The sequence below is a fragment of the Symphalangus syndactylus genome, chromosome 7 (genome assembly GCF_028878055.3).
Source record: "Symphalangus syndactylus isolate Jambi chromosome 7, NHGRI_mSymSyn1-v2.1_pri, whole genome shotgun sequence".
Taxonomy (NCBI): domain Eukaryota; kingdom Metazoa; phylum Chordata; class Mammalia; order Primates; family Hylobatidae; genus Symphalangus; species Symphalangus syndactylus.
In genome coordinates, this window is record NC_072429.2 from 96,882,564 (window position 1) to 96,895,248 (window position 12,685).

Consider the following 12,685-nt stretch of genomic DNA (forward strand, 5'->3'; position numbering starts at 1 on the left):
AGGAGCCTTAAATCCATGTTACTAAGTGAAAGAAGCCAATTTGAAAAAGCTACATACTATATGATTTCAACATATGACATTCTGGAAAAGGCAAAACTTTGGAGACAGTAAAAAGATCAGTGGTTGCCAGGGCCTGCAGGGAGGGAGGGATGACTAGGCAGAGCACAGAGGGTTTTTGAAACTGATTTGTATGATACTATAATGATGGGTACATGTCATCAAACACTTGTCCAAACCCATAGAATGTATAACAGCAAGAGTGAACCCTAATGTCAACTAGGGAGTTTGGGTGATAATGACGTGCCAATGTAGGCTCATTGATTGTAACAAATAATGTACCACTCTGGTGGGGGATGTTGCTAATAGGAGAGGCTACGCATGTGAAGGTGCAGGAAGCAGATGGCAATTCTCTGTACCTTCTGCTCAATTTTGCTGTGACCTAAAGCTGCTCTACAAAATAAAGTCTATTAAAAAAATGCACATTACATTGAAAATTGTAGGTGATCAATTATGTTTGAGTGAATTAATGAACATTTGCTAAGATTGAGGCATGTGGTAATTGAGCTAGTAGTCTATAATCAGGCAAATAACCCAGGCTTTGAGTCCCTGGGTCAAGAGTTCTTGAGTTGATTCGTCTCCTTGTTCATGCACAGTGTTTAGAAGGTTTAGGTGAGGTGTTTTGGATAGAGGGAGTAGAGCCCAAGCCTCAGAACATTTCTGAGGTTGGTTTTCAAATTAGAACCATGAGGGAAAGGCTTGAAAGTGGGATGCGTGCACACTGGACGGATTTGCTCATGTTTGGATAGCAGCAGCTCAAATGTGCAAAGTGGCTTTGGTCCATGCATGCTGGTCCTACCAGGAATGGAGGGCTCTTTCTTGGCTACGCATTTATCAGCTCCCTGGGAAGGAGATTCTTTCCTGGAACATGGAGACTATCTTAACATCTTGTCTGGAACTCCATGAAACTCTTGGCAGCACCTGGCCCAGCAGGGTGCACCCCGAAACACCACATTTATTTGATATTGGGATTGATATTTCTCTTTTACATTGTGGTTGGGACTCATTAACTCTCAATAAGGACCAACATTAAAGGAGGAGTTTCCTCCCTCTCAGGAAAAAAAAAAGCTTCCTTGGATGGGCCACAGCTCCTGTAACTGATTTGCTCTCCTGGCACAGGACATCATGTTGTGTGGTACCCTGAGGCTGGTGAGAAAGGGAACAGACTCAAAAATTCCTGGGTGGGAAGGCTCTTCCCTGCATTTACCACAATTGCTAAAATGCTAGGTTTAATAGCCCAAGGCTGGTCTATATTTGCATGGAAACTGTGTATGTGTGGACTTTTATTTTATTTTTTTACTTCAAGATGGTCATAATAAGAGCCAGACTGTTGATGAGTCTAACGATTAGAAGCAGCCTCTAAATTCCCCATACAATCATGTTGGGTTCAATTTTGAGATTTTGTTCTAATAGTTCAAAATGTGTGGTGTTTATCTAGCAACCTCACTAAAGGACTCACATTCACTGGTGCCAAACGTGCATTAGCCTTGCAGCTGCCCGGTGCAAAGACTGCCTCTATAACCAGCCACAGAGTTTAAGTAAAGCAGTCTGGAAGAGTGTTGGTAAGGTTCATGTTAGTAACTGCTATATTTATGTCCATCATATCACTGTTAAGTTGGCAAGCACTGAGGCAGCCTTCAGCGTGGCTGAGTGTGTACACTCACCATTCCTGGATGAGTTGCATGCTTGGAAACAGGAGCACAAAGAGGGTGCTTGGCTTAGGGAACTTGGCTCGACATTTCTATCTCTTTGAGTCATGTCCACCATTACACCTGCGTCCTTCAGAGCCAAACTTACACATTACCACCATTACTCTTTCATAGCACTGAAACTGTACTCATCTATGAAATCTGCCTTTCTCTTTCTTACGTTGCCACAGAACAGAATCTCTAGGAGTGTGTGGGGTATTGAAGAGGAGGAAGAATACATTCTGGGTCACTGCTTGAGACATTTTTTTATTGTATTTGTTTTCAAGTGATTCTGGTAATCAAAGTATTGCAGTTACAGGGCAAGCAAACATTTAAGCCAAAAAACAATCATATGGCAAAGGCCTCTGCTTTAATCTACTACGTGAGAGGTCATTGTTACTCATTTCCAAAGCTGTTACAGACTTGGAGTGTGGAATTGGAGAGGCTTTTCGAATTTAGTTAGTGGTGTTCACAAAAGAACCACTGCCTTTCAACTTGGACCCTAAGAATGAACTTATCACTTCCATTTAGAACTTATATAAGCAAAAATATCTGAAGGCAAATATCAAGCCATGGTTCCACACTCCCCAAGTATCTCATTTGTCATGAGCCATGAGTGTCACTTTTTAAACTCCTTCCCTGAATGCCCAATCAACAGGAAAGAAGCTGCAGAGCAAGGGCAGAAGAGTCTAGACCAGGTGTTGGGAACTATAGCTCATAGACTGGCCACTTGTTTTGTTTTGTTTTTTTTTTGAGACAGTCTTACTCTGTCGCCCCGGCTGGAGTGCAATGGCATGATCTCGGCTCACTGCAACCTCCACCTCCCGGGTTCAAGTGATTCTCCTGCCTCAGCCTCCCAAGTAGCTGGGATTCCAGGCACCCACCGTCACGCCTGGCTAATTTTTGTACTTTTAGTAGAGATGGAGTTTCACTGTGTTGACCAGGCTGGTCCCAAACTCCTAACCTCAGATGATCTGTTGGCGTCAGCCTCCCAGAGTGCTGGGATTACAGGCATGAGCCACCATGCCTGGCCTGTAAATAAAGTTTTACTGGAACATAGCCATGCTCTTCTGTTTACATCTTGTCTATGGCTGCTTTAGTGCTACAATGGCAGAGTTGGGTAGTTGGGACAGACACCATGTCTGTCTGTTGGGACAGACAACACAAACTCCAAAATATGTACTCTGTGGGTCTTTACTGAAAACTTTGCCGACCCTTGGTCTAGACAAATAGTCAGATGAGCTAACAGTTGGCTAAAGGTCCTCAACTCACAATGCCAAGAGAAGGACGTAGCTGGCTTTAGTTGTTGTCATGCACTGTGTGATTTAAAAAATCCGACAAGCCAGTACAACTAAAACTCCTATTTACCTTACTTTGGAGCAACAATAGGGAAAGTAAAACTAGGTCTGAATATATTTTATATGTTACCTGGACTTCTAAAACATTGTTGATGGCTTAAATGTGCATAAGTCAATGTCATTTCTCAAAACGTTTAATAGATGCAACTGTTGGCAGCTGCTAAAGTACTGGTGTTATGCTTGTGCCTGTGTGAAATTCTACAGTGCTGAAAACCTCATGCACTCTAGCTATGAATGCAGGTCTACTTGAAGCAAAACTCTTCAATCTAATTGTTTTCTCAATCTTTGAAACCAGTTTTAAGAGTCACCAGAAATCTGTAGTTTAAGGCACCAGATACATTTCTCGGCTGAGCCTTGTAGTACCAATATGCTGGACCAATTCGGTAAAATACGCCATAAATTATGACTGCTTTATCTGAATGCATGGGACATTTGCTACAATGGCGGGAATTATTACCAGGAGTTTAGGAGCCAGACATGGGTTCTGTATTTTTCATACATTGGTGATCAATTCAAATCTCTTTCCTTTGCAGCCAGGTTTGGTCAGTCTGGCCAGGAGTGCAGATTATGACAAAGAACAAAGCTAAAAGACCTGAGCCATTAAGGTTACAGTCTCAATACCACCGAGTTAAACAACCTATTTAAATGCAAGACTATTGATTGGAATGATATTGGACAGACATGTCAGAAGTGATCTGAAGGCTTTGAAATGTCATTAAGGGTGGGACTTATTATTGGATGTTGGCTACAACGAAGGCTACCTCTTTTCTTCTCCTTTAAATATTAGGTAGATCATAAATAACAGATATTATTATGGATTCTACCTGCAAATATGTCTTAGTAGATATGTGATGAATTGGAGTGGAAAAGCCATTCAGGAAACAGGAGGACTTGGGCATCCTCTTGAAGCTCAGGTTTGACCACTGGGTTGTTTTCTATGTCTACAGATTTAAATGGCTGAAATTCAGTTCTCTAATCACAACTCTCCTTTTATCTAGAAGAATTTACAAAGCTTGAGATAATGACTTTGGGAAGAAATGATGTGTAGTGAAACTATCACTAAGAATTTAAATATGATGTTTTAGACTTATATGGAGAATAAGACATATAAATCCACTTGATAAATTATAAGATCTATAAAAACAAAGACATAGGATATTAAATTTTTCTTCAGTTTCAAGTATAATAGAATCATACAGCTGAAGAAAACATCACCATTCTATATTTTTATTAAAAAATAAAAAAAACATTGGTCCTACTTTTTGTCTCTAATGCTTCATGAATTTATGTGTCAGCCTTGTGTGGTGGCTGTGCTAATCTTCTCTGCATTGTTCCTATTTTAGTACATGGGCTACCGAAACAAGCAGAGTCCTACTTCTTAAACTTCCTCTTTCTTACATTTAAAAAGCCCACCAGTCAAGGTCTTTTAATTTTGGTATACACCATCACTGAATGTCATTTATAAATTCTAATTTTGAAGAGACCCTTTTCAAAGGAGGACTTTGATAGCATTAGTTTTCAGAAAAGATGACTTGCAATTCTAATTTAGGACTTGAAAGGTGAGATTTTTATAGGGAGGGTTATAAAAGGTGTCTTAGAAAAAAAATGAGCGCTCTCAAACCTTTCTTTTGGGAGTCAGGTTGTGGGGCTGAAGTGACTTTTTAAAGTGAAGCAACTGACACTACCCGTGGGAGAAGCCACCTATGCGACCTGTGGCCAAACCGCAAATGTACGTTTCTGTGCAACATTCTTGCTAGAGCAGCCGGGCTCTGAGTAAGGTGCAGCTGGCTAGATAATCACTAGGGAGAGGTCCAGGGTGTGAGGAACACTCCAAATCACATTCCACGGAAATATTAGACTGTCAGAGCTTAGGAAGTCCCCGATTGTCCATAGACGCTGAGGTGAGGGAAAGGACTGAAGTGAATGCTAGCACATGTCAGCTTATAAAAGAGCTGCTGATACAAATTGAACATGTGCAATTTTTTAAAAAGGTGGTATCGAATAACAGGCCAACAGCCATCCCTCTCAGCATTTAGACCTCTTTCTTCTCTCCACCTTGGCTCTTTGTTGAGTCACTTCCATCAGGCAAAGTTCCATAGGATAAGCTATTTGAATCTGGTTGTATTTTGTCCAACGTTTGTTTCCCTGTGGAGATAATAATCATAGAGAATCTTTTGAGGTCTTACAGAAAAATAAGCCTTAATAATTTCTCCCCAATCTAGGCCACATTTTATCACCTCTCTTTTATATTATGTGGGCACTCTCTAAACAGAAGAGATGAATGTCAAGGAAGAAAAGGCCCTTGGAACGCCATGTTTCTAGCTATGTGATAGCGAGCTGTCTGTGTCAGAGCCACCATCCCCACCCCACAGGATCTACATGCTGGGCATGGAAATCAGGTGGGTTTAGTCTGGAGATTCACGTGAAGCATTCACTCATCTCCAAGCCTTTCTCTCCGGGGTTGTGTCTTCTTTTCCATGTCGAATGCATATTAACAACATAGAAAAATAGCCTTTGATAGTGACTTCTAAAGCTGCTATGGAGTCTATGCATTGGGCTTTGTGAAATAAAAAATAGAGTTAAAAATAATCAGGCTGGGCGCAGTGGCTCACACCTATAATCCCAGTACATTGGGAGGCTGAGGCAGGCGAATCACTTGAGGTCAGGAGTTCGAGACCAGCCTGGCCAACATGGTGAAAACCCATCTCTGCTAAAAATACAAAAATTAGCCAGGCATGGTGGTGCCTACCTGGGAGGCTGAGACACGAGAATCACTTGAACCCGGGAGGGGGAGGCTGCAGTAAGCTGAGATTGTGCCACTGCACTCCAGCCTGGGCAACAGAGCAAGACTCTGTCTCAAAAAAAAAAAAAAATCAAACTTTATTTCCTATCAAAGAACCTCTAACCATATAAGGCTTCTATCACACGCACCTTTGCCACTGATGCCAATTCTTTCATTGACTGCTCCCAGCAGATAAGATGGCTTGAATGGCAAACAGAACACAGAATTCATTGCATGGGGCCATATTTCTCAGTCTTAGGGATGAGGCTTCCCTAGTTTTTGCTTCACAGGCATGATGCTAACAGAATGGTGGAGAAAGCTGTGAGAATATCTCCACTCCTGCCTGGAAAGCTACAGGTCCCCTACATCCCCAGTAAGGCTGGAGAGTGCTGAGGGCGGGTGGACAGGGGAGGAGGTGACACAGCAGACAGTTTCCTTTGTCCTGGACTTGGCTTTTGTTGTCTACATGACTAGGCGAGTTATTTCTCAGGGAGAGTGAGAACGGGAAAGAGTGTTTGCTCTCTGGGTAGGCAGAGTGAGGAACGGGGAAGAAACTACTCATGTTTTGGCGACTGTCCTGAGCCACAGTGCACAGGCCACCCCAGGCTTCCCCCAAGACATGTTCCTTAGCTGCCTACCCTTTGTCCTTGGATATTCCTTCAAGGCTCTCAGAGTGGCAGGGGTCTGCTGCTGGTAGTCATTGCTACTCTTTTCTCTACCTTTTCCAATTTAAGGAAACCCAAAAAGGAAATCCTCCAAATCACCCAAATCGAGGAAACATGGTCAGTTCTTTTATATCCCCAGTTCTGTGCAAAACTGACATTCAATAAATTATTAGTAACATTTTACACTGAAAATAGCACCTTTGGTTTCATTATTAAATGTACATTTTTTAGGGTAAGAATTATGTTTTATATTAACTTACCACCCAAAATAATACCAATAATTATTCATTTATAAGGATCAAATTTTCCACTATAAAGAATATGTGATTTTACCTGGAATGTTTCCAAAATCAATATAAGACTCTTGCAGATGTTCCTTTTCTCGATTTCTTGTGACCAAAAATACACCAAGGAATGACAGAAAACACCTGTAAGAATAATATTAATAAAGAATACAAGAACACTGAAACAGACGCATGGTATTAAATAACTGAGCTCCATATTCTACATGATGACATAAATCCCATTGGTTTTGTTCATCCAGTTTCTCATGGTAAGCTTCCTAGTATTTGTCTTAATTAGCACAGCCAATAGTTCTACCCAGAACCAAGACTTGGGCAGATTCCAGTAGATCTGTGCCCCAGGTTTTTACCATCTGAGGGCTAATTCAGGCTCAAAACCCTTTGGGTAGACACCCTGTCTCATTTTCTGCCCATGCACGCCTAGATCCATTTCTGGCATGTGACACAAGAGAAAAAATAATTTATTCTTTAATTTTCTAAGAAATCTAGTTGTCCTTGGCCGTAAGAGTAGTCAAAATTTCCAGACCTCAGAAGTTTGGCCTTGCCCAATTATCTTATTTTCAAGATAGATGGCTTCCTCCACCGAAAATAGCCTAGGCTCAAGTTTGCATAACAATGATCATGCTGACTACTACTAGATCAAGGAGCAGTTAAACATTTAATGAAGTGCTTCATGGAGTCATGGAAGCTCCTATACACTGGCGATATATTGTCAAAGTTCTGCTCTCTGTTTGCAAGCAATGCTAGCAATGATGCCCACCAAATCTCTAGGGAGAGCTCAAGCTGCACACTCTAACACAAGAAAGGGATGCTACCAACCTGATACCATCATGACTAAGCAAGGGATCTGCCCATCTTGCCCTTTTATTTTGGGCGATCCTAGAGGATCATGATTCTCTAATTTAGATCTAATCTAGGGGTTCCCAAGAGCGAAGTAGGTCTGATACAGTACAGAAAGGTCGTGGAGCAACTACAAGGGCCAGTGGATGTACCTTGTCTTTGGCCTGGAATTGAAAATCGCCAATGTTTCAGAACTGCAGAGGGATACCTAAGTCACAAAGCCGAAGACACTGAGCCCTGTGTAGGGCCTTAAGTTAAAAAATATGTTTCTTTTAGGAGCTCAGGAAACTGATGTTTCTTATATTATTTTCCAATTTTCTATACCTCTGGTACAATGCCAAAAATCCTATGTAAAAGTAATAGAATTTCACATACTTTACCTCTGAGACATTTACTCACCCAAAAAGATATATAAATACAGTGAGAAAAGCAGCACCAAGGAATTCCTGATAAAATATGACACCTGTAACACAGGAAAAGAAGACAAAATTGATTTTGAAGTAAAGTTATTTATAATAGCTAAATATTGTTTGTAAAATTATGTTAATATGTTATTTTTTCAAAGTAAATTTAGTCATCCTTAAAATGCACATTAAGCAGTTTAGTTTAAGAAAATTTGCATGCCACACATTCTGAATTATTCCAAAAAGAACATCGGTTTGTAGACCTGATATAATTATCATTATTATAAAATCAACATAATTGATATATATTTGCAAGCAGAAATTTCTCATCCAGTCCAGGATTGCCCAACTGGAACATACAAGAAAACAACACTCTAACGACTATTCCCCATCTGGAGTTTTAGCTCAGGGGTCAGCCAGCCTGGCCTGAGAGTCTGGGTGGACTCTGGGGCTTCTGACATGGCAGGTCCACCTCGGGCCAGCTGCTGCCACCCATGCTGTCACTTGTGGCAATGCCCAGTGATCTGTTGGTCTGGCCACATGGCGACTCAAGTGCTGAAGCACACTCTAGCAGCTGAAGTGCTACCTTAGCTCCACTTCCCACTGCCAAGCCCCCTCTCATCTTCTTCTGGTCTTCCAAAGGTAAACAAGGATGCATCATCTACTTTGATGAACTTTGCTTCTCTCCCTGCTGGCCTCAATGATTTCTTCTGTAAAGTTCCAAAGCCTTCATAGAGTTTTTGTTAAGATATCTTTAAGTTATATGTTGCCTGGAATTAAATTTTGTTGTGTGTGGTGTTATCCTTGCTAGCCAGCCAACAAATATTTATTGAACATCTGCTGTGTGTCAGCCACTACTCTAGGTCTTGGAGAAATGACAAGACAGAGACCTATCCTCTTGGAGCTTTCTCAATCTTCACCTTATCTCCTTACCTAGGGAATGAACTTCTTACAGGAAGAAGCCATGTCCAGTTCTAATGAATATTTGTTGAATGAATGAAACTTTCTGAAGCACACTCCAGGTTATTACATACTTTCTTATAATCATTTTAATGTTTTCATGTTATTTTAAACTGATATACCATAATATTCATTTCTCTAAGAGCATTTCAAGTTGGTTCTACATCTTTTTTCTCTTTTTATTTTTTCAATTTTTTTTCTTTAGTAAGGCAGCAATGTACTTCTTTGTACAGGCGTATCTTGGAGATACGTGGATTTGGTTCCAGATCACATCACAATAAAGCTAATCTCTCAATAAAGCAAGTCACACTAAATTTTTGGTTTCCCAGTGTACATAAAATTTATGTTTACACTATACTATAGTTTATCAAATGTGCAATAGCATTATGTCTAAAAAAGTACATACCTTAATTAAACTACTTTCTTGCTAAAAATGCTAACGATCATCTGAGCCTGCAGTGGGTCCTATCTAATGATCATCTGAGCCTGCAGTGGGTCCTATCTAATGATCATCTGAGCCTGCAGTGGGTCCTATCTAATGATCATCTGAGCCTGCAGTGGGTCCTATCTAATGATCATCTGAGCCTGCAGTGGGTCCTATCTAACGATCATCTGAGCCTGCAGTGGGTCGTATCTAATGATCATCTGAGCCTGCAGTGGGTCCTATCTAACGATCATCTGAGCCTGCAGTGGGTCCTATCTAATGATCATCTGAGCCTGCAGTGAGTCCTATCATCTTTTTGCTAGTTGTAGGGACTTGCCTCAGTGTTGATGGTTGTTGATTGATCAGGGTGGTGGGGTGGTGGTTGCTGAAGGTTGGGGTGGCTGTGACAACTTCTTAAGATAAGACAAAAATGAAATTTCCCACATCAATTAACTCTTTCATGAAAGATTTCTTTGTAGCATGCCATGCTGTTTGATAGCATTTGGCTTACAGTAGAAATTCTTTCAAAATCTCTAATCTTCTCAAACACAGCTGCTGCTTTATCAACTAAGTTACTGAAATATTCTAAATCCTTTGTTTTCATTTCAACAATGTTCCTAGCATCTTCACCAAGAGTAGTTTCCACTTCAAGAAACCATTTTCTTTGCTCTTTTATAAAAAGCAACTCCTCATCCATTAAAGTTTGATCATGAAGCTGTAGCAATTCAGTCACATCTTCAGGCTCCACTTCTAATTCTAGTTCTTTTCCTATTTCCATCACATCTGCAGTTACTGCCTTCACTGAAGTCTTAAACGTTTCAAAATCATCCAGGAGGCTTAGAATAGACTTCTTCCAAACTCCTGTTAATGTGCATATTTTAGCCTTCTCCAATGAATCACAAAGGTTCTTAATGACATCAAGAAAATCAGAAAGTTTTCAATTTACTTCGCTAAGATCAATCGGCAGAATCACTATCTATGACAGCTATAGCCTTACAAAATGTAATCTTAAATAATAAGACTTGAAAGTCAAAATTACTCATTGATCCATGGGCTGCAGAATGAATGTTGTGTTAGCAGGCATGAAAACAACATTCATCTCCTTGTACATCTCCACAAGAGCTCTTGGGTGATCAGGTTCATTGCCAATAAGCAGTAATATTTTGAAAAGAATCTTTTTCCTGGTCAGTAGGTCTCAACAGTGGGTTTAAAATATTCAGTAACCCATGAAATAAACAGATGTGTTGTTATCCAGGCTTATTTGTTTCATTTAGAGAGTGCAGGCGGTGTAGATTTAGCATAATTCTTAAGGGCCCTAGGGTTTTCAGAATGGTTAATAAGCATTGGCTTCAAATTAAAGTGACCACCTGCATTAGTCCTCACAAGAGAGTCAGCCTGTCCCTTGAAGCTTTGAAGTCAGACATTTACTTCTCCTCTTTAGCCATGAAAGTCCTAGATGGTGTCTTCTTCTAATAGAATGTGGTTTTGTCTACATTGAAAATCTGTATTTTAGTGTAGCCACCTTCATCAATTATCTTAGCTAGATGTTCCGGACAACTTGCTGCAGCTTTTATATCAGCACTTGCTGCTTCATCTTGTATTTATGATATGAGGATGGCTTCTTTCCTTAAACCTCATCAACCAACCTCTGATAGCTTCAAACTTTTCTTCTGTCATTTCTTCACCTCTCTTGGCCTTTACAGAATTGAAAAGAGTTATGGCCTTGCTCTGGTTTAGGAGTTGGCTTAAGGGAATGTTGTGACTGGTTTGATCTATCCAGACCACTCAAACGTCCTTTATATCAGTGATAAAGTTGCTTTACTTTCTTATCATTCATGTGATCACTGGAGTAGCACATTAAATTTCCTTCAAAAAGTTTTTTTCTTTTTCTTTTTTTTTTTTTTTTCTGAGACAGAGTTTCGTTCTTGTTGCCCAGGCTGGAGTGCAATGGTGCCATCTTGGCTCACTGCAACCTCCGCCTCCTGGGTTCAAGCAATTCTGCTGCCTCAGCCTCCTGAGTAGCTGGGATTACAGGCATGTACCACCATGCCCGGCTAATTTTGTATTTTTAGTAGAGACAGGGTTTCTCCGTGTTGGTCAGGCTGGTCTCAAACTCCTGACCTCAGGTGATCCTCCCGCCTCAGCCTCCCAAAGTGCTGGGATTACAGACATGAGACATCGCGCCTGGCCTGAAAACTTTTTTCTTTTGCATTCACAACTTGGCTAACTGTTTGGTGCAGAAGGTCTACCTTTCAGCCTATCTTGGCTTTTGACATGCCTTCCTCACTAAGCTTAATCGTTTCTAGCTTTTGACTTAAGGGAAGGATTGTGGGATGCTTCCTTTCATCTGAACAGTTACAGGCCATTGTAGGGTTATTAAATGGCCAGATTTCAATAATATTGTGTCTCAGGGAATAAGGAAGCCCCAGGGGAAGGAGAGAGATGTGGGAACAGCTGGTCAGTGGGGCATCAGAACACATACATTTATTGATAAGTTGGCAGTCTTACACAGGTGGTTTGTGGTGTCTGAAAACAATTATGGTAGTAGCATTAAAGATCACTAATCACAGATCACCATAACAGATATAATAATAACAAATTTGAAATAATGCAAGAATTACCAAAATGTGACAGAGATATGAAGTGAGCACATGCTGTTGGAAAAATGATTCCAACAGACTTGTTCGATGCAGGATTGTCACAAACCTTCAATTTGTAAAAAATGCACTATCTGCAGATCACAATAAAATGAGGTATGCCTCATCAACACATTTTCCCAGGTATTTTGTGAATTTTTGTGGGGGTTTTTAGAAGTGGAATTTCTGTTTCTAGAGATTTTCTTGGTCCTCCTAGAAAATCTTTATTTATTTTTAACTTTTATTTATTTAGAGATGGGGTCCTGCTCCATCACCCAGGCTGGAGAGTAGTGGCATGATTATAGCTCACTGTAACCTTGAACTTCTAGGTCAAGCAATCCTCCCGCCTCAGCCTCCTGAGTAGCTGGGACTACAGGTTTGCACTGCCACACCTGGCTATTTTTTTCCCAATTTAAAAACATTGTAGTAAAATATACATAACATAAAATTTACCATCTCAATCTTTTGTTTTCAGTGTATAGTTCAGTAGTGATAAGTAGGTTCATACTGTTTTGCAACCAATTTCCAGAACTTTTTCATCTTGCAAAACTGAAATTCTATTCCCATTA

At 40.5% G+C, this 12,685-nt stretch overlaps 1 protein-coding gene and 1 non-coding gene across 5 annotated transcripts in view; both read right to left on the minus strand.

The window, feature by feature from the left end:
* Window positions 1–1,992: 1,992 nt before the first annotated feature.
* Window positions 1,993–12,685, minus strand: part of NIPAL2 (NIPA like domain containing 2) — a 106,272-nt gene continuing 95,579 nt past the window's right edge. The window contains exons 9-12 of one of the 4 annotated variants that reach the window (XM_055286874.2): window positions 8,092–8,155; window positions 6,884–6,978; window positions 5,545–5,570; window positions 1,993–5,250 (exon numbers count right to left, since the gene is read on the minus strand). In XM_055286874.2, coding sequence (XP_055142849.1) covers window positions 5,209–5,250; window positions 5,545–5,570; window positions 6,884–6,978; window positions 8,092–8,155 — 227 coding nt within the window. In that variant the 3' untranslated portion in view covers window positions 1,993–5,208. The remainder of the gene's footprint in view (window positions 5,251–5,544; window positions 5,571–6,883; window positions 6,979–8,091; window positions 8,156–12,685) is intronic. The other 3 variants (XM_055286873.2, XM_055286871.2, XM_055286875.2) reach the window with 3 other exon arrangements.
* On the minus strand, window positions 4,364–4,468 carry LOC129487043 (U6 spliceosomal RNA). Its single transcript, XR_008659178.1, has one exon. It is a non-coding gene; the product is annotated as a U6 spliceosomal RNA (small nuclear RNA).